General features: G+C 40.5%; 1 protein-coding gene across 2 annotated transcripts; it reads right to left on the minus strand.

Moving 5' to 3' along the window:
• Window positions 1-9087: 9087 nt before the first annotated feature.
• On the minus strand, window positions 9088-21634 carry SUB1 (SUB1 regulator of transcription). Of its 2 annotated transcripts, none has more exons than XM_070743479.1 (6): window positions 21510-21634; window positions 17781-17847; window positions 17183-17203; window positions 15984-16103; window positions 11426-11534; window positions 9088-9407 (listed from the first exon to the last, which is right to left on the minus strand). In XM_070743479.1, the coding sequence occupies exons 2-6, from the start codon at window positions 17844-17846 to the stop codon at window positions 9328-9330; spliced, it is 396 nt and encodes a 131-aa protein (XP_070599580.1). In that variant the 5' UTR covers window position 17847; window positions 21510-21634; the 3' UTR covers window positions 9088-9327. The 2 variants fall into 2 exon arrangements, with proteins under 2 accessions (XP_070599580.1, XP_070599579.1); XM_070743478.1 differs by having other exon boundaries at window positions 15984-16108; window positions 17182-17203.
• Window positions 21635-25988: the final 4354 nt, after the last annotated feature.

Here is a 25988-nt window from a genome sequence, read left to right on the forward strand (position 1 = left end):
AGGTGGATCAACATCTTATATATACACTTTTGTCAATATTAACTACCTTTGTACATATAAATATTTTATTCCGTCATTTGTTGTAGATTCCTCTTTTTAGTCCATAAATACCATTTTGTCCAGGTTGAAAAATAGTCCGAATCTTTTTGATTGTTTAATTCCATAGTCAGCCTGTCCATCTCGTAGATTTTCTTAATTATCTCTTTATCTTCCAGTATCTTTGGATTCTTCCATTTCTTTGCAAATGCGATCCTTGCCGCTGTTATTATGTGCAAAATTAAATATCTTACATATTTAGTATAGGACCCTTTCATAATTCCTTATAAAAAAATTCAGGTGTGTATTCAATTGTTGTACCTGTTATTTTTTGTAGCCAATTACTCAATTTTTTCCAATACCTTTTCATCTCTGGACATGACCACCATAAATGAAAGAAGGTGCCCTGTGTTTTCTTACATTTCCAACAGCTATTATTTTTGTGTATCTTCTTGGATGAGCAGGGAAACGTCTTCAAAGAAAAATTTGAAAGTCCAGTTGCCTCTTGAAAAACCATCTTTGGGGCAGGTACATATACTGTATATTTTGTTTTTCTAGGTCGGGCTGTGAGCCAGGGTGGTGCAGCAGGTAGAGTGCTGTACTGCAGGCTACTGAAGCTAAGAGGAAACTAGTCCTCAAGATAATTTTTTCCAAACAGGAAGAAATGAGATGCTTAGAAATAGAAACATAGAAACATAGAAGTCTGACGGCAGAAAAAGACCTCATGGTCCATCTAGTCTGCACTTATACTATTTTCTGTATTTTATCTTAGGATGGATATATGTTTATCCCAGGCATGTTTAAATTCAGTTACTGTGGATTTATCTACCACGTCTGCTGGAAGTTTGTTCCAAGGATCTACTACTCTTTCAGTAAAATAATATTTTCTCATGTTGCTTTTGATCTTTCCCCCAACTAACTTCAGATTGTGTCCCCTTGTTCTTGTGTTCACTTTCCTATTAAAAACACTTCCCTCCTGGACCTTATTTAACCCTTTAATATATTTAAATGTTTCGATCATGTCCCCCCTTTTCCTTCTGTCCTCCAGACTATACAGATTGAGTTCATTAAGTCTTTCCTGATACGTTTTATGCTTAAGACCTTCCACCATTCTTGTAGCCCTTCTTTGGACCCGTTCAATTTTGTCAATATCTTTTTGTAGGTGAGGTCTCCAGAACTGAACACAGTATTCCAAATGTGGTCTCACCAGCATTCTATATAGCGGGATCATAATCTCCCTCTTCCTGCTTGTTATACCTCTAGCTATGCAGCCAAGCATCCTACTTGCTTTCCCTACCGCCTGACTGCACTGTTCACCCATTTTGAGACTGTCAGAAATCCTTACCCCTAAATCCTTTTCTTTTGAAGTATTTGCTAACACAGAACTGCCAATACAATACTCAGACTGAGGATTCCTTTTCCCCAAGTGCATTATTTTACATTTGGAAACATTAAACTGCAGTTTCCATTGCTTTGACCATTTATCTAGTAAAGCTAAATCATTTACCATATTACAGACCCCTCCAGGAATATCAACCCTATTGCACACTTTAGAGTCATCGGCAAATAGGCAAACTTTCCTTACCAAACCTTCCCCTATGTCACTCACAAACATATTAAAAAGAATAGGACCCAGAACAGACCCTTGTGGCACATGGTATGATGGTATGATTATTAATTCTATTTTTAAGATTCCACCAATCATATACGTTGTCCCATATTTTATAAAATTCTGTTTCAGTTTGATTATTCAAACGTTTAGTCATCATGTCTAGTTCTGCACATTCTATAATTTTTTTAAATACCTCAGTGTCTTTTGGTATTATCTTTTCTTTCCATTTCTGTGTGAATACTATTCGGGCCGCAACCAATATATGTATTATTAAATAATAAATTTCTTTTTTATACTTTGTATTTGAAATACCCAATAAGAAGAATTCAGGAGATTTTTTAATCTTCTCCTTTGTTATTTCATTTTTCCAATTCTCTATGTTCCAAAATATTTTAGTCTCAGGACACGTCCACCATGTATGATAATATGTACCAATTTCTTTTTTACATTTCCAACAAATAGTTATAAGAATATATAACTATTTGAAGAACTATAAGATAGAATGAAATAGTATATAGTATAACTAACTTAGAAGTGTATATCTTTTCTTTTTTATGCATTATTAATACTTTGTTTATTCCTTTTCTTTTTGTATAAGTACATAATACTTTAAAACATAAAGAAATTTAATTAATAAGTTTAATATTAAAAATATAGAATTTAATTCAATAAGAATATAATTTACACGTGTTTGATCTGCTTTGATCTGATAACAGTTAGGGTTTTTTATATTTCTGTACTACTTAGACTGCTACGACAAGCGGAGCAACGGCAGCTCCTTAAATGTTTAATGTTGTATGTCTTTGTCTGTCTTTTTTGAAAAACAATAAAAATATGTTTTTTAAAAGAAAAAAAAGAAATGATGGTATGATATGCTAAGAATTTAATCTAGAATTTAAAATGATAAATTTGCAAAATGCTCCAGAAAACCTAAATATAATCTGTTACAAAACCACATAGATAATAATAATAATAATAATAATAATAATAATAATAATAATAATAATAATTTATTAGATTTGTATGCCGCCCCTCTCCAAAGACTCGGGGCGGCTCACAACAATAATAAAACAGTGTGACAATGTAAACAAATCTAATATTAAAAAAGCATCTAAAGATCTTAAAAGTGAGCCATGAGATCCCAAAATTAATTAATTATTTATTTATTTATTTATTTAATTGGATTTATTTGCTGCCCCTCTCCGAGGAAATGTATGATATAGATGAGTTGAATCAAGAGTTATTTGGAGCCTTCAGGCTGATGTCTGTAAATTTGCTCTTTTTTGTCTAAACAATGCCAATATCTGGTTAAAACATCTTGATATCAGATGTTAAAACTTCTTTTAGCTGAACATTTAGAGCTGAAGTGGAGCAGCAGGTAGAATGCAGGCCACTAAAACTGACTGTAGATCTGTAGGTCAACAGTTCAAAGCTCATCCCCGGCTCAAGGTTGACTCATCCTTCCATCCTTCCGAGGTGGGTAAAATGAGGACCCGGATTGTGAGGGCAATATGCTGGCTCTGTTAAAAAGTCCTATTGCTAGCATGTTGTAAGCCGCCCTGAGTCTAAGGAGAAGGGCGGCATAAAAATCAAATAAATAAAATAAACTTTGGAATCCTCTTCAGTCTCATGAATCTCTTAGCAAGATGGCCTAAGCACCCTAGATGCACCTCGAAACAGAATGCCCTACGAAAGCAGACTATCAATCCTAGGTCTAGAAAGCTTAGAACTACGTCGCCTAAAACACGATCTAAGTATTGCCCACAAGATCATATGCCACAACGTTCTACCTGTCAATGACTACTTCAGCTTCAATCGCAACAACACAAGAGCACGCAACAGATTCAAACTTAATATTAACCGCTCCAAACTTGACTGTAAAAAATATGACTTCAGCAACCAAATTGTCGAAGCGTGGAACTCATTACCTGACTCAGTAGTGTCAACCCCTAACCCCCAACATTTTTCCCTTAGACTATCCACGATTGACCTCTCCAGGTTCCTAAGAGGCCAGTAAGGGGCGTGCATAAGTGCACCAGTGTGCCTTCCGTCCCCTGTCCAATTATCTCTCCTTATCTCATTTATCTTTTCTTCCTTTCAAATATGTTCACCTATACGTACTTTTATATCTTTTCTTCTGTTCTTTTCTTTACTTATATTATTACATATCTTTCTCTTCAATGTGTATTATGTATTGGACAAAATAAATAAATAAAATAAAATAAATAGATTTAAATAGCTCTACATATTGGAACATACTGTATTTGAGTGTCACAAACGCCGAAGCTTCAGGCTGGGTTGACCTTACTCAGGGCAATTTCCGGAGGCCAACCAGCCCGGTACCAGCAAATGGGGTGAACAATACCCCCATTCTCATGGCATAGGGGCCTCAAAGGGGCAAAGGTCAGGTAGAAAGAATTCTCCACTTCAATGGTCTGTCTCCTGCAGAATCAGTAGGCAAACTGAGAGAGCCTTGTCTGAGGACTATCTTCCAATCCTGGACCCAGCACTGCTCATGTAAAAAGAACAAAATTCACAAAAAGAGAGGTTTTATTATTTCTCTTCCTCCTCCATTCTTCTATCGTAACATCAGTCATGCATTAAACCTAAAATTTCTAACAAGAGTATCCAGATTCCACTCTTATTTTATTTTATTTGTTTTGTCAAGTATGTATTGGTGGTATACAAAGATATAACAATGTTTATATACATGATACTAGTAAAAGAGAAACATTAGGACAGGGGACAGAAGGCAATCTGGTGCACTTATGCAGGCCCCTTACTGACATCTTAAGAATCGGGAGAGGTCAACAGTGGATAGTCTAAGGGTAAAGTTTTGGAGGTTAGGTGATGATACTATAGAGTATGGTAGTGAGTTCCATGCATCAACTACTCGGTTACTAAAGTATTTCCTGCAGTCGAGTTTAGAGCGGTTTACTTCAAATTTGTATCTGTTGTGTGCTCGTGTGTTGTTGTGGTTGAAGCTGAAGTAGTCACTGACAGGAAGGACGTTGTAGCAGATGATTTTATGGGCTATGCTTAGGTCGTGTTTAAGGCGACATACTTCTAAGCTTTCTAAAGCTAGGATTGTAAGTCTACTTGCTTAGGGTATTGTTGCTAGTGAAGGAGTGGAGGGCTCTTTTAGTAAAGTATCTCTGGACATTTTCTAAAATGTTTATGTCCGAAATGCGGTGTGGGTTCCAGACAGATGAGCTGTATTCAAGGATTGGTCTGGTGAAAGTTTCGTATGCTCTGATTAGTAGTGTGAGATTACCAGAGCAGAAGCTACGTAGGATTAGGTTAACAACTCTTGAAGCCTTTTGGGCGATGTTGTTGCAGTCGGCTTTGGCACTTATTTATTATTTATTTATTTATTACTTAGATTTGTATGCCGCCCCTCTCCGAAGACTTGGGGCGGCTCACAACATGTAGAAACAAATCATAAGCAATCAGACAAATTTAAAATATTTAAATATTTAAAAACCCCATATGCTAACAGACACACACACAGACATACCATGCATAAATTAAACGTGCCCAGGGGGAGATGTTTCAGTTCCCCCATGCCTGACGGCAAAGGTGGGTTTTAAGGAGTTTACGGAAGGCAGGAAGAGTAGGGGCAGTTCTAATCTCCGGGGGGAGTTGGTTCCAGAGGGCCGGTGCCGCCACAGAGAAGGCTCTTCCCCTGGGGCCCGCCAACCGACATTGTTTAGTTGACGGGACCCAGAGAAGGCCCACTCTGTGGGACCTAATCGGTCGCTGGGATTCGTGCGGCAGGAGGCGGTCTCGGAGATATTCTGGTCCGATGCCATGAAGGGCTTTAAAGGTAATAACCAACACTTTGAATTGTACATTATCCTATTGTACATGAATTTTCTATGGAAGAAAAGCTGTAGACTCATAAAATGTAGGAGTTTCATAAAATGAAGGTCACACAGACCGAATAACCAGTAAAATGTAAATCTTCCATAACCCTTACTGATCATTAAATAAAAACTATATGAATACCATATATGCAAGGTAAAGAGCTGTGCTGCCATCTAGTGGCTATTGTTTGTTATTTACAGACTAAATAAGATTGCAAGTAACCCAAACATTCTCTTCCAATGAAGCAGGGCTAAAATGCTCCCCGTTCGCTTGTGTCTGTTGGTCGAGGGAGAGACCGTCACAAAGGAAGTGCGAGGCTCCGCCCACCTACCCAGGCCCCGCAATTTCAATTCTTTTGCCCTCTGCGCATGCACAAAATATTCTGTGCATGCGCAGAGTAGAAGAACCCAAATGGCGGCATCCGGGCAGGTGGGCGGAGCCTCATACTCCCTTCACAACCAGCTGGCCAACGCCCGAGAGGCACGAGTGAACCACAAGCATTTCACCCCTGCAGTGAAGGACATAGTTTTGATGGAACTATTACTATAACTATTCTTACAAAAAGAAGTTCAGAGAGTATACAAAAATTACACAGCAAAGTAGCTTTTCTCAAAGTGACCGGATGACAGGAGTCACAAGATGCTGATGCAGCTCAAATACAGTGGTACAAACACCTCTACTTACGAAATTTAAGAATCTAGATGTTCAAGATTTTTTTGCTTCTTCTCAAGAACCCTTTTCCACTTACAAACCCGAGCCTCTGAAACTGTAACCGGAAAAGGCAGGGAGAAGCCTCCGTGGGGCCTCTCTGGGAATCTCCTGGGAGGAAACAGGGCCAGAAAATGGGGGAGAAACCTCCGTGGGGCCTCTAGGAGTTTCCTGGGATGAAAAAGGGCCAGAAAAGAGGGGAGAGAAGCCTCCTTGGGGCCTCTCTAGGAATCTCCTGGGAGGAAACAGGGCCGGAAAAGGGGGGGAGAAGCCTCCATGGGGCCTCTCTAGGAATCTCCTGGGAGGAAACAGGGCCTCCACCCTCCCTGTGGTTTCCCCAATCGCACACATTATTTGCTTTTACATTGATACCTATGGGGAAATTGCTTCTTCTTATAAACTTTTCTACTTAAGAACCTGGTCACAGAACAAATTTAAACATGCCTGGGATAAACATATATCCATCCTATGATAAAATACAGGAAATAGTATAAGGGCAGACTAGATGGACCATGAGGTCTTTTTCTGTCATCAATCTTTTAGGTTTCTATGTCATGACCAACACTTTAAATTGCGCTTGGAGACTAATCGGTAGCCAATGCAGCTCACGGAGTAGTACTGAAATATGGGTACACCTTGAAAGGCCCATAACAGTTTGCGTGGCTGCATTTTGCACTAACTAGTTTCTGAATGTTCTTTAAAGGTACATTTTTGGCACCCTGCCACCCTGTGCTGGTCAACTCATCTGACCTTTGCATTCTCCTTGCTCCCACTGCTAATGAGTGCCTGGTATGCTTTTGAGCCAGACATTAGGTGCTTAAATAATAATAAAAAGCTAAAAGCAGCCCCAGGACACCAGTGTGTCAAAAAGTCCCTTCGTGTGGCAATCCTGGGCCAACTTAAGTTGGGAGTTTGGCTGCAAAAAAAAATTTTTTTTTAATGTCGTCCTTGAGCAGCAGTGGGGGCGCACAAGTGCCTCCTTGTAGGGATCTGGAAAGGACCCCCTCCCCAAAGAGGCGTTGACCATCTCCTGGATCCAGCTCCGTGTCACCTCCCTGCTGGCCGAAACCAACCAGGAGGGACACGGATCCAGCAAGCAGGTGGCAGAACTCACAGCTCCAATGGCCTTGTCCACTTTATCAGGTGTCACCAGATCAAACTTTTCTTTCCGCATTTATTAATCATTGAAATTGTTAAGTTAGTCATACAGTTGTTAAGTGAATCTGGCCTCCACATCAACTTTGCTTGTCGGACAGATGTAAAAGATGCTCACGATACCTGGACACCGAACCATTGTAAGCATGAACCAGTGGTCAAATGACATGACCATGGGTGTGTATGTGTGTGCTGCAATGCTTATAAGTGTGAAAAATAGTCGTAAGTCAATTTTTTCAGTGCAGTTGTACCTTTGAACGGTCACACTAAATGGGCTATAGTAAGAGTACTTGCAGTAGGCAAGGGAAATTAAATCAAGATTTAACATGTAGAGTATAGCATATTTCTCAAAATATAAGACACACCCCCCCCCAAAAAAAAGTGGATGAAAATGTCTGTGTCTTTTAGACCAAATACAGCTCTGGTTTTGGCCTCCTGTAACATACACACATACCAGTGCATCCTGTTTTCGCCAAACTAGGCGTTTTTGGCAAAGGGCTTGGGAGGCCTGCACAGGGCTCCCGGGGGCTCGGAAGGGCAAAAACGGGAGGAGTTTGGCCCCTCCAAAAATGGCCTGTTTCGGCAAAAATGGGACACACAGGGAGGCCTGCAGAATGCTCCTGGGGGCTGGCAAGGACAAAAGTTGGATGTGCAAAGGCCAAAAACTATTTGTTCTTGTTTTCCTCTTCAAAATCGAGTTGAGTCTTATAGTCATAAAAATATGGTAATTTTAGTCAAAAGACCCAGAGTTTTCTTATTTATTTGTTTGTTTGTTTGTTTATTATTTATTTATTTACTGTTAAGAGTTGAAAGGAACCATGACGGCCATCGAGTTCAACCCCCTGCCCAAGCAGGAACCCTATAGTACACCAGTCAAGTGGCAGTTCAATCTTCTCTTAAAAATGTCAAGTGTTGGAGTTCACAACGTCCGCTGGTAGGTTGTTCCATTGGTTGATCGCTCTGACCTTCAGGAAGTTCCTCCTTATCTCCATCACATGCAGCATATTTTGTGACCCCCTTTTGGCCAGTAAAAGGCCAGAAAAGAGCAGAGGTGTAATTTGCTGGGATTTGCTTCCGTATATTATTAGTAAGTGTACAAGTATAGTATTACAGTTGGTAAACCATGTTTTATCACTTGATTACTCCGTTCGTCTAATTTATTAACCTGGCTACTGAATTAACCCATTCTCTGAGTTTGCTATTATTCCAAACAATCAATTAACCAAATATGCATTGGGGCAGAGAAGCTAAATCATAACAAAGTAAAAAAATAGAATTTCTTACTTTAGGATAAAGTAGAATAAAATAGTGTTAACCATTAGTTGAGGAGATTCCTGGGCAGAGGCATGAGCAATTCTTGTTAGTCACGAAGTCGTGTGCGACTCATCACAATCCCATGGACAACGTTCTTACAGATATTCCTGTTTTCTACCAGCCTCTGGAGTCCATTTAAGCTCATGCCTATTGCTTCAGTGAGTCCATCCAGCCACCTGAGTCTCTGTACTCCCGTTCTTCTTTTGCCCTCAATCTTTCCCAGCATTAGGCTCTTGTCCATTAAGTCATTCCTTCTCATTAGGTGGCCAAAGTATTTGAGTCTCATCTTCAGGATTGCATGAGTAATCGGAACTTCATGTGTTTCGTGTGATCTTTTCTCGTCGGGGTTTTTTTAAGTCCAGAAGGGCACCAATAACTACACTCTTACTCAAGTGTATTAATTAAATGTGTTTTATTTTACATCATGATGTGAGAACGTAACACCTATTTAATAAAGTTTTGTAACTTCACTCAGAATACACTTTTAATGCACAATAAAAAAAGCATTCCATCTTACAAATTGTTTGGAATCCAAATATACAATAGCTTGGAAAACAAATAAGTTTAGAAAAATGAATGCTAATGTAAAAAGACTACTTGAACCTATAAGAGTAGAGTTTGTGTATGGCTCTTCTTTACAGTTTCCTTACTGCATCATCGATATCAGAAATCTGTTCCTTCAGCTGGCTCCACTGTTCTGGATTTAGAGATATGCCTGAAATAAACCAAATAAATCCTTGAAAAATAGTATAGTTCCACAGCCATTCTATAACCTAAGTTAATTTTGCAACTGCAGAATTTACCACTGTTTCTAGGGATCTGCTGCTGACAACCCATAGCTCCATGTTAAAAACATTTCAAATTTAAACATGTATAAACATGTATAATATGAAAGACAAATTGGGGTTAGCTGAATTATTCAGGTGCCTTGCATAACTGAACCCCTTGGTAATTGGCAATAAAAGATAGTGAATTAATTACCAGAAGAAAATGGCATTAATAAATTATATAACTGGACAGAGGGCATTGAAGCAGTAACAAACAACTTGAGGAATATTTCATCTTTAGCACTGAATTTTCTGAAAGCAAAATTCATGACACTGTGCCACAGCTTTCTTTAAATAATGAATATACTCAAAAATATTGATTCATATCTCTGATTTTCATCAAACCAAGTGTTCACATGAGTTGTCAAAAACAGGATGTCAAAAACAAGTTGCCTGATAAACAGTCAAGTTGATTTATAAAAGCAGGCAGATCTGATAACATTACACTTTGCAGAACACACCATTTCAAGGTTTCGAGAAATCACTCACATTATTTTCCAGCCTGTTTAAAATGTTTAGACAAGCCTCTCAGGAAGGTAAGAGCAATTATATAATTAAACTGTAACAGATTTAATAACAAAAGGAGCCCTGAAGTCTTACTTCATGCAGAAATTATGCCAGTTATCATCCAAAGCTAGCTTAATAAGGCAACTTGTACCTCCTGTCAAAACAGGAAAACATCAATTCAGTCTGTTGTAACTACCCAGAAAACTTTGGCCTTTTCTGAAACAAAACTTCTGATGCTTCCAATTAAAGCTGCACACAGAGTGCAGAACATAAATAGGAATTATGGAAAGAGAGTTAATCTATTAACAACATTTTATAATGATTGACATCTCATTTCATACATTTTGCATTGGATAGCATATCTAGAAGCATCATGTGCCTTGTTCAGGTCTACAAACTTGAGAACTGTGGTGCAAGATTATAGGCTTTTCCCCAAATATGGAGCTAAATTTTAGAATTACCTTGCCAAATGAGTCCAAAATGAAATTCAACTCACATTGACAACTCAAGTTTTGTATAATGCTAAAAACAGATGGACAGACTTGGAGAATATATTCATCTTCTGATTTCTGGAACATGTGTGATAAGCTAGAAAAAGGCCCTAAAATTGCCAATAGCAGAGAAATGACAGCCTTCCTATAAATCAATGTCCAACATTCCTGAAACTATCTTCAGGATAGACACACCATTCAAGGGAGCAATAGAAGCACCTAAACTTTATATAAATAAGATGACTGATATAAATCCTTCGCACAAGGTACAGATTCACATGCCAAAATACGGCTTTTTAGTAGATGCCTTTCATAGTGGCTAACCAGATAAAAACAACAGAATGAGGTAGAAAAATCAACAGCATTACTTTAGTCAACAGAAAAAAACACATACCTGAAAGCTATTCTATGTGTAAACACTCACTTGAAAGTTTTTTAAAAAACAGCATTTAAGAAAAAGTTTTTATCCCAACCACATTCCTTCTTATTATACAACTGCCCTGTACTGCGCTCAGTGCTGCACTATCAAAAGACATAAAAAATAATTTACCTTGTAAGTTAATTAGAATACCTTGTATTTAGGTCTGGGGCACATGGACTTAATATTGCAAATAAATAAAATCACATCTAAATGTTGAAACAGTACATACAAATAGATAATTAGTTATAGCTATAGTTAGTTATAGTTTGTTAGATTTGTATGCCGCCCCTCTCCGAAGACTCGGAGCGACTCACAACATAACAGTGATACAATACATTACAAATCCAATAGTAGAAAATTAAATCAATTTAAAAAACATTAATAACAAAATAAAATCCCTAACTATACAATCATACACATTCAGCCTAATCCATCATACAGTAAGGCTGAAAGCATAATAAAAAAAGGGGGGGAAGGTGGTAATTACCTTTTCTGCCAGGTTTCATTTCACCTTCTTGATCCATCCAATATTCTCTAATATCAATTAGGACTTTACCTTTAAAGTCCCGAACATTGACGTATCTCATTTTACCAATCTGTTGGGAAATTAGAAAGTTCAATCATTACTTCAATAAGCACACCGAAGTACTGTCTTTAATCACTACCAATATTTTGAATATTGAACTAAAGTTGCAATTTATATTCTAAAACAAATGAGACCAGACAATGGTATCCCTGTGGCTCCTATATTTTTGGCAGTATAATTCTTATTTTTTACCCAAGGACAAACATTCATCCTGTAAACTGTTATGCCCTCCAAAGTGGCCGAAAATGTCAACTGCACCCACTTCCAGGATGTCACTGGGTTAACAGTCACATTTCTCTGACATTTGAAAGAGGAAATTATCATATCCAATGTGGATCTGGCTTCAAAAACACTGCCTAGCCCAGTGATGGTGAACCTATGGCACAGGTGCCACAGGTGGCACGTGGAGCCATATCTGCTGGCACGCGAGTCGTGGTCCTAGTTCAGCTCCAAAGTACATGTTTGCCAGCTGATTTTTGGCTCACACAGAGGCTCTGGGGGGGACGTTTTTGGCTTCCAGAGAGCCTCCGGGGGAGATGTGGAAGGGCATTTTTACCCTCCTCCAGCTCCAGGGAAACCTTTGGGGTCTTGGGAGGGCGAAACACGAGCCTACTGGACCCACCAGAAGTAGGGAAACGGGCTGTTTCCGGCCTCCAGAGAGCCTCTAGGAGGTGGAGCAAATTGTTTTCACCCTCCCCAAGCACTGAATTATAGCTGTGGGCACTTGCGCATGCACAATATTGTGCGCACATGCTCTTTTGGCACCCGAGGGGAAAAAGATTTGCCATCACTGGTCTAGTCCAATGATGGTGAACCTTTTAGACACCGAGGGGCCAAACGGCGCATGAATGTCCAAATTGAAAGGTGTGTGAGCACGCACACATGGTCATACGTGTGTTTGCTGGCCGGCAGGAGACAATGCATCCCAACAGTGGCAGCATGATAAGAGGTAAGATCTTTTTCTTTGGTGAGCATCTGTTTTGTTTGCAGGGAAAAAGAAGCTCCTTAAAACCCACCTCTGCTGTCAGGCATGGGGGAATTGAAACATCTCCCCCTTGCCCATGTAGTTTCTTTGTATGATTCGATTGTGTGCTTGTTTTTTATATATTGGGGTTTCTTTTGGATTTTTTAACCTAAAACTGTAATTTAGATTGCTAAATATTAGATTTGTTACTATGTATTGTTTTTTACCATTGTTGTGAGCCGCCCCAAGTCTACGGATAGGGGCGGCATATAAATCCAGTAAATCTAATCTAATCTAATTCAAAAATGTGTATGGGGAAAAGCTGCCTTAATTGTTCAAGAGAGAACGCATCACAACAAAGATTCAGAAATATAAATGCTTATATTTTTTAATTTTTAAAACTACATATTTAGCCAATGTTAATGTTCCAAAATTAATATAGTAAAAAAAAAGAGAGCAGAGAGAATTTAAAAAGTAAAATTAATTGGCCAATCTATCACAAAGTCAGTTGGAACCAAACAGACAGTTTAGAACCGGGAGAAAAGTAAAAACAAGAGGGCATGTAAATAATTTCTAGATTACCATCAATACGGTACACAACCATTGGCATTGAATTTCATATTTTTTAACCGCTAAGTACTGGCTTACTTATTTTAGGGCACACCATGACATGAAAATTTAGAAATGAATGATCAGAAAGCAACAGCTGCAGAACAAATCTCCTGAAACCATTCACGGAGGAAACTATAACATTAATATACTACTGCAAATATTAATTGCCTTTATTAGCTAGCGAGGAAAACCCCTAGAATCATTTTACTAACCTGACCAAGTTTTACATGGTTGTTTCAGCCCTTTTCTCTTCTTACAACTAGAATCTAAATTGAACTTAACCTTAACTGAACACATTATTATTGTTATACGGGTAGGCATTGACTTACAGCCATTCCGTTTAGTGACCAGAGTTATAATGGCAACAAAAAAAAAATGACTTATGACTGGTTTTCACACTTATGGCCCCGTAGTCACGTGATCAGTTTATGGGTACTTGGTAACTGATCGTTGCACTGTCCTGGGATCATGTGATCACCATTTGTAACCTTCCCAGCTAACTTCTGACAAACAAAATCAATGGGGGAAGCCAGATTCGCTTAACAACTGCATGATTCACTTAACAACTGCAGTGATTTCCATAACAACTGTGACAAAAAGTCATAAAATGGAGTGAAATTCACTCAACCACCACCTTCCTTTAGGAATAGAAATTTTGAGCTCAATTGTGCTTGTAATTTGATATCTACCTGTAATTACGTAAAAGCAAAGAAAATACTGATATTGTCAGGGAAATAAAAATATTCTCAAACAGAAACCATAGTTAGGGCAAGTAGAGGAAAAAGGACGGCATGCTAGGAAACTCTATGGTGGGGGAACTGGACTTCCGGTCCACTCTAGAATTGAACAAGGGGCTTCCGGTTAGGACCTTTGTGGCTCTTTGAATGTTTAAGGTTGCCAAGTATTTAACATTGCCAACCCTTGAACAAGGCCAACACAGCTTTTGCTCATCCTTAAGCACTGCCAAAAGGCGGTGCGCTTTACAAAATCAGTTGAGAAACAAATTTTGCAACCAAAGCTCTGGAATATACACAGCTCCCCCCACCCTTTTGCAACAGTCTCAGTAATGCTAGGGAATGAGGGCAGTACTGTATTCCAGGTGTGAGAAAATTCTCCTATTATCTTGAGTGGATGCAACTCCATACACTCTAGTTCCATGAGACAAACCTATGACATGTGTGCCACAGGTGACATGTGGAACCAACATCTGAGGGCACGCAAGGCGTTCCCTATGTCAGCTGTCAGCTGATTTTCAGCCTTCTAGAGGGCGAGGAGGAAGTCATTTTCGCCGTCCCTGGGCTTCAGGAAAGCCTCCGGAGTCTGAAAACCAGACCAAAAGGCCCAACCACAAATTCAGAAACAAACTTTCTATTGGACCATTGGGATTTTTTTTTTTTGCCATTCACAGGCTCCAGAGGCTTTCCTAAATCCTGGGGAACGCAAAAATGACCTCCCCCTACCCTCTGAAAGGCTGAAAATCAGCTGGAATCTGTATTTCACCATCCACAGACTCTGAAGGCTTCAGTGAGCTCTGTGTGAATGCAGGGAGAAGCGCAGGAAGGGCTTTGCGGGCATGCGCGGGGGCATTGCATTATGGATGTGGGATATTGCACATGCCCTTTTGGCACCTGAGCAAAAAAAAGGTTCACCATCACTGCCCTAGTTGGTCAAATATTGAGAACATGTTAGCTTGCAAAGTAATTTCTGGATACAAATCTTCCCTTGCTTGGAGCAACCTCGAAATAAAACCGGGTTTTAGCTGTGCTTGTGGCACACTATCCGAAATATGCTAAATTGAACCAACAAAGCAGGATACAAAGTGGTAGGACCAAAGATAAAGAAACATACAAAGGCATGTTGCTATAAACTATATTTAACTGTATTTTCCCATCTCACACTTATTTCCTTTGGCTTACTATTTTTAGTTATTTCCTGGACTTTGTAAAAAGTTATTTAGGTATATAAGTAAATGGAACATTAATTGAGCTTATGGGCACCTTAACAATCCTATACAGTGGTACCTCATTTTACGAACACCTCTTCTAACAAACTTTTCAAGATACGAACTTGGTGTTTAAGATTTTTTTGCCTCTTCTTCCGAACTATTTTCACCTTACGAACCCAAGCCACTGCTGCTGGGATGAAGGGGTTTCTTTATTTTCCCTTTTTTGAAGAAAGAAAAGGAAGGGGCGGCTTGGAGGGGGAAAGACTTTGCATTAACAAAAGTAGGAGAACAGCGTGCTTGCAGGCACTGAAAGGGTGTCTTTTGAAGAAAGAAAAGGGAGGGGCAGCTTGGAGGGGGAAAGACTTTGCAGAGAACAGCCACAGGCACTGAAAGAGTGTCTTTTGAAGAAAGAAAAGGGAGGGGCGGCTTGGAGGGGGAAAGACTTTGCAGAGAACAGCCACAGGCACTGAAAGAGTGTCTTTTGAAGAAAGAAAAGGGAGGGGCGGCTTGGAGGGGGAAAGACTTTGCAGAGAACAGCCACAGGCACTGAAAGAGTGTCTTTTGAAGAAAGAAAAGGGAGGGGCGCCCCCCTTGCCTTTCTTCCTTCCCACTCACCCTTTAGCCTAGCCTTGCTTCTTCCACCCGCCCCCTTTAGCTGCTCCTCCCTGCCCTCTGTTCGCCTCCCTTCTAAAGTTTGGGATTTTCCTGAAGGATTTGCACGCATTATTTGCTTTTACATTGTTTCCTATGGGAAACATTGTTTCGTCTTACGATCTTTTCACCTTACGAACCTCCTCCTGGAACCTATCATGAGGTACCACTGTATTACCAAGTCCAGAAAGCAAGGAATAGATGTGTTCCTCCAAACAGGGGAGTTACAAAATACACATAATGAGGATGTGGTAACCCAGATTCCAATCAACGTGTCAAGCAGTTACCTGAAACATATTGTCATCTCTGTTGCTACTTTGCACAGAGGAGGCTGCACCTCTGGAACTTTCGCCAGTCTTCTGTTTCTTCACAGGTTTTTCTGGGGCTGTTTGTTTTTTCCTCTTTTCCTTGGCATTTAATGATAATAATAAAGAAGGGCTTACTGGAGAACTATTAGTTTCAGTTCACACAACTAGCTCTTTTCCCCACAAGTATATGAGAATGAAGAGAGGGATTCCAAACCCGAATATTAAGCCTCTCTGCTTCTACTCAATGTTACAGCAAGGCTACACATTATTTCCATTTCTACAGCGTGACCTAGAATTGAGGCTTAAAATAAATCTCATCTGTCAAATAGGACAGCAAGATAAACTATTGTATTCATCAGAGTATAAGATGCACCTTTCCCCTCCCCTCAAAAAAAGAGGGTGAAAATTTGGACACGTCTTATCTTATACACCAAACATAGTCCCACCCAGCCTCTCAAACTGAGGTTTCAGAGGCTTTTTTTTTTAGCTTCTGAAACTTGTTTGAGAGGCTGGGCAGGGCTACAAGGTTTCAGAGGCTGGAAAAAAGCCTCTGAACTGGATGTTTCACAGGTTGAAAAGGCAAAGCACAGAGCTCACAACCAACAAACCTGTTGCTAAAGTTCACCTCTGAAACAGCTGATTGAGAGTATTCAGGGAGGCCATCCAGCCCCCCAATCAGCTTTTTTCTTATTTTCCTCCCCAAAAACTAAGGTGTGTCTTATACTCACAGTACAGCTTATATTCCAAAAAATACGCCAGTTGGAATTAGTTTTAAATCATATTTCAAAATTTGCAGTTAAGCTACAGATACATTACAATTGAACTGAATTTTGGCTTATAGCTCTTCAGTTATAAGAGAAGAAACAACATGGGCCAACATGGTTTCATTTCTTTTCACAAAAGGAATTGCAAGTATAAGGCTACCATCTCCCAGAAGTGATCTTACAACATAAAGCCTACAGTTTTTATCTATGGGAAAATATTTAAATAAGAATTTGAAAAGCAAAAGGCACTGTGTTCCAATTATATTCACATTTATTATATCTAGAGAAGATAGGCCTGAGCATAAATCTGGAAGTGGAAGATTTTTATCTGCAGAAGAGTTATTAATGGGAAGGAGGTCAATTAACCTCTTTCTACAGGGGACTATGAAACAGAATGTAAATCTAATTACTTACTGACAGCAGATGATTTGCATGCTGAAATTTAAAAGAACACAGAATATTAGCATCCCATTATGGTCTATTTAAATTAGCAATCAGAATAATGCTTGTCATAAAAAGGCTAAATACTTAGCAAAGGCAAAAATCCATCCCATATCTTGTCCCAAGGTTGCTTTAAAAAAGCCAACAACTTTGAACTGCAACAGTTCTTTGAATTAGGCTACAGTTCTCCATATCCATTCAGCAAGATAATGTTAGTATTTTATTTTAAATTGAATCAATAGACTCAAGAATTTTGAATAAGATAAAGACAAAAACAAAGCATTTCTAATCAAGATTAGAAATGTGATTCCAAGAATGATACTTTCAACTTAAACCATAAAAAACAGCACATGTAGTAAATATCAGCAAATATTTATTATATAACAGAGATTATTTTAATTTCTATTTTAATAAAAAGTAAAATTTAACTGAAGTGTTTTTCTGACAAAAGAATATTTATATGGTTCGTTTCATTTGTAGGTTTTAAATACCAATCCAAAGCCTTTGGTTCTTTAAGTTATATTTATGGTTAGTAAGATAATTCAAAAGCTGTTTTATATAAAATAATCACCGCTGTATCAGCATCTGAATCGCTGCCAGATGAGCTTGAAGACACAAGTTCCTTTGATTTAGGCATTCTAGGAAGAAAAAAAATGCAGTGAAAAATTAGCATGTTTCCAACAAATTTTGTTGGGACTAATTTGCTGGCAAATATGCAAGCATGCATTATCAACTCATTCTTTCCTCCAATGCGATAATCAAGCATTCATACTTAAATCAACAAAGATAGTATGATAGAACAGTTAACATATTAAACTAGGAGCTCGGATCCCAACACACCAATCCATCCACAGCTCATTGGCCAACATTCTTTATCCTACCTGCCTGCCTCATAGACTGTATTTCTAAAGGAAAAATAGCAAGGAGCAATTTATGGCAGCCTAAGCACTAAAATGAAAGATAAGTTATATAGATCATCTTCAACTTACAATTGGTTGCTTAGTGAAGTTATGACAGACCACCCAAAAGGGACTTACAACCCAGTTTCAAAGTTCCAATGGTGTGAGTATGTTTTTGTGTGTGTTGCAATTGCATGATATTTATGGCATTTGGCAAACAGCCATTTGCAGCATTACTATGGTCATGTAACCATGATTTATATTGCTTTGATGAAAACTGGCATTTATGCTGGGTTTATGTGGCATTCAGTTAACAACTATCACAAAAAAAGTCATAAAAACATGTCACACTGTGATTCACTTTACAAGCGTCAAAAATTATGAAAATAATGAGAAGGCTCCATTATAGTTCTAAGTCAAGGGCTCACTATAATTTCTAGTAAATATCAAAATAATATTTAAGGATTAGGATACACAGTTTATTTTAGCATTGAGATTATACGAACAAGGGTGCCGTTTAAAAAAAAGATTTAGTTAGGCACAGCTTTTCCATGTAAGTAATACCTACAATTCCTTCTTTCACCCATGTTTTTATTCTGTATTATAAAGACAGTATATCTGTCTGTCTCCAAAACCTTCTGCATCATATTACATGGCTGATTGACAGAGGATGAAGACATTCCAAAGAATCTGGAGACACAGAGATATCCCACCTTTATAGTAAAGAATGAAAAAAATGTGGAGAAGAGCAAAAGAGTAGATCAAAAGGTTATGAACATAAATTTGTAATCAGGGTATCCAGAGTGAGAGAACAGGTAGAGTGGGCTTCAAGTGTAAGGCTAAAAATAAGAAAGCATATCTGAAAAGAGCTAGGAAGGAACCATAGGCAAGTTTTATACCTTCCACTTTGTTTGAGATATAATCTCCACTAAAAGAAACTATAGAAAAATATGATTTGCTTTAAGGAAAAAAAAGTCCTTTATACAATACTGATTGTATTACAGTATACTTTAATATAATTGTTTAAATTGCATGCTATCATGATGTATAAAATACGACTTTATTTACTTCCCTCTTTAGTGTTCTTACTTGAAGAATTCTTAGAAATTCTAAGGAGCACAATATTTAACTTCAGTAATCTGATAAGATTTTGTCTTAATATGGGACTTTGAATTTTAACCCTAACACTGTATGATAATCACATTTATTTATGAGAAAAGGAAAATGCAATAGAAGAAAAAGACCAACACACCAACATTTCAATATGACAAAGTTATAGACATATTATGATAGGAGAAAAGAATCTTTATATATTTAGAATACAAAAACAGATTAATGGAGAAAGTTAAAGAACTGTGTAACAATGCAGAGTGAAAAACAATTAACATCTAATAATTGCAAAAGAGTTCTTGTTCTCATGCTTTCTTTTAATTGTAAAGAAAGTGAAAATGATTCTACAGTACATTCCTGCAAAATATAACCAGTCATTAAAGCAGGAATGCAAATCAAAGTGCCAAGTAAGTACTCTGGGATATAATAGCACAATCATAAAATAGCAGTTATAGAAGTATAATTATGCTTCAGTTGGGAAGTGGCCTGCAACATTGAAGTGTAAAACACAGATAGTAATTAAGGTATACTCCTCCCATTCAGAGGTTTAATGTACTTTTGTGATGTGTTAAACACATGTAAGATTTTCTTATAAAATATACATTAATTCATTACACAATTCATAAACATGCATTAATTCATTAATGTATTACTTAGAGTATTACTTGGTACAAGCGCTTGAAAACTATTCCATCAACATTCTCATCTCAAGAATTTCATGTCCTCTTTACTCTTCCTCTTTTTCCCCAAACATTAGCAGACATGTACTGCTAATATACAAAGTCAACTGGAGATCATAAACATGCATGCCAATCCTACAATCCTTAAAACTGTCATGCAAGGCCTGAACCAAATGAGATGTAACAGCCCATGAAGAAGTAAATCACTGGAGAGAAGATTGAGGCCACAAAGCACAATAGTTCTGTGGGTTACTCTAGTTCATTCTTTCTTTAAAAAAATTTACTGTGGGGACACCATTTTTAAAAAATGGAGGACCCAGGACAACTTGTACAGGTTATACTTGGTATTTACCATATCAAAACTTAAAATTGATGCATTTTCTGACATTCCTCACAATTGTTTGATGAGTTTTGGATACTGCGTTATATTCCAATATAGGCTGGCAAATCATTTTGATTTCGTAGACCCACGAGTGGGCTTGGTGGGGAGGATGCACCAAAAGTTTATCACTATTGTTGTGTGTACACCAAGAGCTTCTGCACTGGGGACAAATTATCTCTCTCTCTCTCTTTTTTTTTCTTTCTGTCTATCAAACATGTATAGTGGTTTGTACAAAATATAAGTAAAAAGTAACGATAAAACAGAACAGTAGGACAGGACGGTAGGTACAGTGGTGCACATGCACACCCCTTACAGATCTCTTAGAAATAGGAGAGGTCAACTGTAGACAATATAAGGTTAAAGCTTTTGGGGTTTGGGGAAGAAACCAAGGAGTCAAGTAGTGTATTCCAGGCACTGATCACTCTATTGCTGAAGTCGTGTTTTCTACAGTCAAGTTTGGAGCGGTTTACATTAAGTTTGACTCTATTAGTGCTTGTGTATTGCTGCGGTTGAAGGTGAAGTAGTCATTAACAGAAAGGACATTTGGGTATATGATTTTATGAGTTACATTTAAGATCAGATCGGATCCCACTCGGCCAATAAAGAATCCTTACAGGCACAGACGGGTTTGGAAGTTGTGGGAAGGAGCCAGAAAGCGAGCGCGGGCACAGAAGCAGCAACGGGCAGCACGTGTCCGCCAACCGGGCTCCTCTATGACAACCGGACCCAGCTTCTGCCACGGAGCTCGCAGGTAGGAGGGCGGTGCAAGCACGAGAGAAGAGCAGGCGAGGGAGAGCGGAGGGACCGCTGGAGCCGAGGCAGGGGGCGGAAAGGGCCTGCCAGCACCCAGCCTGAAGGGGCGACGAGGGAATTTCCCCCAGACCCGCCGGGAGGGGGCGGATCCCAGCCGCCATTTTCTCCCTCCCTTCGAATGCCTTCGCTGCCCCCCCCCCCCCCATATCCTTGCCCAACATGGCAGGTTTCGGGCCAGAAACGGGGGGAAGGCTGGTCCGGCCGGGCCATTTCCTCGGCTCGTGGGGAACCCGCTCGTTCCCCACCACACCTTCGATGTACGGGATAATCCCCTCTCCCCCCCCTCGCCTTTTCTGGGGAACTCCCTGAAGGCAACATGGCGGCTCCGCTGCGCGAGGCAGCCCGCATTCCATTCCCGCTTCCCTGACAGAAAGCCGGAGGGGGGGGGAGGGAATTAAAGGGAACCGCGCACTCACCTTCTCACTGGGATTCTTCCACTCCGGGATTTTTCTAACGGCTCCCAACCTCTCAGTAGTCCTAAAGCTACTGGAAAAGCGGAAGTGACGCTTATTAACCAGCCCTGCCCTGCTCCCGACCACCACGTGGTGGTGAGAAGGATGCCCGCTGAGTCGCGCGAGAGACGCGCTTGCGTCCCTGGTGCTGCGTTCCTCTTATCTTCCTGAGATGTTCCCCCCACCCCCGCTTTGCCCCTTCATTAAAACCGTCTTTCCTTGATAAGGCAAGCTCCCGAGGTTTGAAATTAGTCGTCGTACCTTCGCTTCGAGTATCGTTTGTTTGTCAAAACGTGTACAAGATTCAGTTCTACAGAGCTGCTGATACAGTTCTACAGAGGAATCATTGAGCCTGTCATCTGCACCTCATATTCTCTGGTTTGGTTCTGTAACCCAATAAGACAGACTTCAGAGGCTAATAAGAATTGCAGAAAAAACAATTGCTGCCAACCTGCCTTCCATTGAAGACCTGTATACTGCACAAGTCAAAAAGAGGGCCGTGAAAATATCCTGGACATAAATTTGTTTCAACTCCTACCCTCAAAATGTCGCTATAGAGCAGCGTTTCCCAACCGGTGTGCCGCGGCACACTAGTGTGCCGCGAGACACGGCCAGGTGTGCCGCGAAGCTAGGGAAGCTCCAGCTGGGCGGGGCACTGCCGGTGCCTCCGACCTCCCGGCTCCTGCCCGATGCCGCGGTTTCTGGCGCTCTCTTGCTGGCTCCCAAAGAAGGAAGGCAGGAAGAAGGAGAGCTTCATTCTTCGCGCCTTTTTCCCGCCTTCCTTCTTTGGGGCCCAGCAGGAGAGCGCCAGAAACCGCGGCATCGAGCAGGAACCGGGAGGTTGGAGGCAGCGCCCCGCCCAGCTGGAGCTTCCCTGGCGTCGGCAGCAAGTGTCCTTTGGGGCCTGGCGGGAGGGCACTGGCGGTGGGAGCGGGTGGGGCGGCTGCAGCGTCGCAGGCAGTCGCGGGGAGATGGCAGTCGCGGGGAGATGGCAGCAGTCGCAGGGAGAGCTCCAGGGTGGAGGCACCGATGGTGGCAATTGGACATGCTGCTGGACGCCGTAATTGCTGGCGCTGCGAGCCTGGCATATACGGCCTCCAGCAGCATGTCCAGCTGCCGCCGTCAGGGCTCCCGCTTGCAGTCAGCTGAGAGAGAGAGAAAGAAAGAAAGAGAGACATATAAGAGAGGCAGAGAGAGAGAGAGAGAGAGAGAAAGAGAGACATAGCAAGAGAGGCAGAGAAAGAGAGACATAGCAAGAGAGGCAGAGAGAGAGAGAAAGAGAGACATAGCAAGAGAGGCAGAGAGAGAGAGAAAGAGAGAATGAAAGAGAGAGAATGAAAGAGAGATAGCAAGAGAGACAAAGAGAAAGAAAAAGACATATAGCAAGAGACAGTGAAAGAGAGAGAGAGAGCAAGAAAGAGAGAAAAAAGCAAGAAAGAGATAGCAAGAGAGACAGAGAGAGAGAGAGCAAGGGAGAGAGAAAGACATAGAAGAAGGGAAGGAGGGAGAGAGAAAGAGAGCAAAAAAGAGGAAAGAAAGAGGGATGGAGAGAGAGAAAGAAGGGAAGGAAGGAAAAGAGAGAAAGAGGGAGAAATAGAGCGAAAGGGAGGAAGAGAGAGGTTTTTTTTGTCCAAACTTTTCTTTAGCCCGCCCCCCCCCCCGCCCCCCCTTCAATGTTCCCCAGGATTTTGAAAATATGAATAATGTGCCGCGACTCAAAAAAGGTTGGGAAACACTGCTATAGAGCACCACACACCAAGACTAGACACAAGAACATTTTTTCCCAAATGCCATCACTCTGCTAGACAAATATTTTCCTCAACACTGTCAAACTACCGTATTTACTAAGTCTGCACTACTATTACTAGTTTTTTTTATCATCATTCCTATCACCCATCTCCCACTTATGACTGTATGACTAACTTGCTGCTTGTATCCTTAAGATTTTTTATTGTTTCTTGATGGTAATCAGGAATCATGAGGTACAACATTTAATGATTGTCATAGAGTACAAATAAGCAATCAGGAAACAATATAAATCATAAGGATACAAGCAACAAGATACAGTCATAGTTATAAGCGGGAGGAGATGGGTGATAGGAATGGCGAAAAGATAAATAGTAATGCAGTCTAATGTGAATAGTTTGACTGTTGAGGGAATTATTTGTTTAGCAGAGCAATAGTGTTCAGGAAAAACTATTATTGTGTCTAGTTGTCTTGATGTGCAGTGTTCTGTAGCTTCAATTTGAGAGTAGTTGAAACAATTTATGCTCAGGATGCGAAAGATCAGTAAATATTTTCACGGCCCTCTTTTTGATTGGTGCTATATACAGGCTCTCAGTGGAAGGCAGGTTGGCAGAAATTGTTTTTTCTGCAGTTCAGCCACACATACAGTTACAACCATTCATTTAGTGACCATGTGAATTTAAAACATCAACGAATACAGAGAAATACAACTGGTCTTCATATTTACCACCTGTTAAGGTGTGTGCAGTGCAAACCTTTAGTTATTAAGCACATGCACTTAGAAACAGGGTATTGCAGTAGATATGAGTAATTATCCAGTCACACATACAGAGTGTTTAATAGCACAGTCCAAATAAACATTCCAGTCCTACACATTCAAATCAGTCAATCTTTAGAAGTACAATAATCTCATCAGTTTGTCTTTGTCATATGCATTCAACAAAGATATTACAGCTTATAAACACATCAGAATATCAAAGCATAACACACAGATTACATATTACAGTACAGTACTAGCAAATCAAAGAGTCAATCAGAAATGAAACAGAAAGAATAAGCCATGATCTCTAGCTCCATCCTATGGCAATTTACAATACTACAATCATAGTTATAGTTAAAATGATGGAGACTACTCAAAAAGAGGATAAATCAGCACCTTGGGCCCAAATCAGCATGGCTTTACTGAAGGCAAATCATGTCAGACTAATCTCATTGATTTCTTTCACTATGTCACAAAGGTGTTGGATGAAGGTGGTGCCGTGGATATTGCCTATCTGGACTTCAGCAAAGCCTTTGATACGGTTCCACATAAAGAGCTGATAGATAAATTAGTGAAGATTGGACTTAATCCCTGGATAGTTCAGTGGATTTCAATCTGGTTGAAGCGTAGACATCAGAGAGTTATTGTTAATGGCGAGTATTCTGAGCAGAGACAGGTTACAAGCGGTGTGCCACAAGGGTCTGTTCTGGGTCCTATTCTTTTTAATATGTTTGTGAGTGACATAGGGGAAGGTTTGGTGGGGAAGGTTTGCCTATTTGCCGATGACTCTAAAGTGTGCAATAGGGTTGATATTCCTGGAGGGGTCTGTAATATGGTAAATGATTTAACTTTACTAGATAAATGGTCAAAGCAATGGAAACTGCAGTTTAATGTTTCCAAATGTAAAATAATGCACTTGGGGAAAAGGAATCCTCAATATGAGTATTGCATTGGCAGTTCTGTGTTAGCAAAAACGTCAGAAGAGAAGGATTTAGCGGTAGTGATTTCTGACAGTCTCAAAATGGGTGAGCAGTGTGGTTGGGCAGTAGGAAAAGCAAGTAGGATGCTTGGCTGCATAGCTAGAGGTATAACAAGCAGGAAGAGGGAGATTGTGATCCCCTTATATAGAGCGCTGGTGAGACCACATTTGGAGTACTGTGTTCAGTTCTGGAGACCTCACCTACAAAAAGATATTGACAAAATTGAACGGGTCCAAAGACGGGCTACAAGAATGGTGGAAGGTCTTAAGCATAAAACGTATCAGGAAAGACTTAATGAGCTCAATCTGTGTAGTCTGGAGCAGCGTTTCCCAACCGGTGTGCCGCGGCACAGTAGTGTGCCGCGAGACACGGTCAGGTGTGCCGCAGGAAGCTCCAGGTGGGCGGGGCACTGCCAGTGCCGGACCGCCAGTGCCTCCAACCTGGAGCTCCCACTCGCAACTGTCCCCCGGCTACTGCCCGATGCAGCTGTTTCCGGCTGGGCCGCGGCTCCCTTTACTTCAAGCCTTCTTTCCCAGCTTTTTTGGCCGGAATAACCCCCTTTTTCCAAGGCAGCGACTTAGCCGGGCTGTGTTGAATGCTTGCAGAATTAAAGTGAGTTTAATCGGGGCTTCAGTCAGCGGCCCTTCCTTGACGCTACCTGTGAAGGGGCATTGAAGCTCCCCCTAACTCGAAGTCCTCCGTTCTGGTCTCCGGGGCATGAGGGGGGGGACTCGGGTATTTACTGAGGGAAAATAGTCGCGCCAGACGCGGGCAAGCGAAAAAGGAGGGAAGGTCGCCAAGCGGAGGCGAGGCTCCTCCACAGATGGCGGAGTTTTAACTCTTGCGCGCCCTTTGGGGGGGCGGGGGGCGGGAGGGAGAAAAACGGGGCTCGGAGAGAGAGAGCCTGAGGAGACCCGGCGTCGGCCAGTTGACTCCGGGACGGCAGAGCCTCTCCTC

The sequence above is a fragment of the Erythrolamprus reginae genome, chromosome 2 (assembly GCF_031021105.1).
Source record: "Erythrolamprus reginae isolate rEryReg1 chromosome 2, rEryReg1.hap1, whole genome shotgun sequence".
NCBI classification, from domain to species: Eukaryota; Metazoa; Chordata; class Lepidosauria; order Squamata; family Dipsadidae; genus Erythrolamprus; species Erythrolamprus reginae.

Bases quoted from the DNA above. Each gene is read 5' to 3' on its own strand.
- SUB1 (XM_070743478.1), bottom strand. From the start codon at position 17,846: ATGCCTAAATCAAAGGAACTTGTGTCTTCAAGCTCATCTGGCAGCGAT. The intron at 17,204-17,780 runs GTGATTATTTTA...TTTAAATTTCAG, and splicing joins ATTCAGATGCTGATACAGCG to CATGCAAATCATCTGCTGTC. The intron at 9,408-11,425 runs GTAATTACCACC...GGTTTATTTCAG, and splicing joins AATGAAACCTGGCAGAAAAG to GCATATCTCTAAATCCAGAA.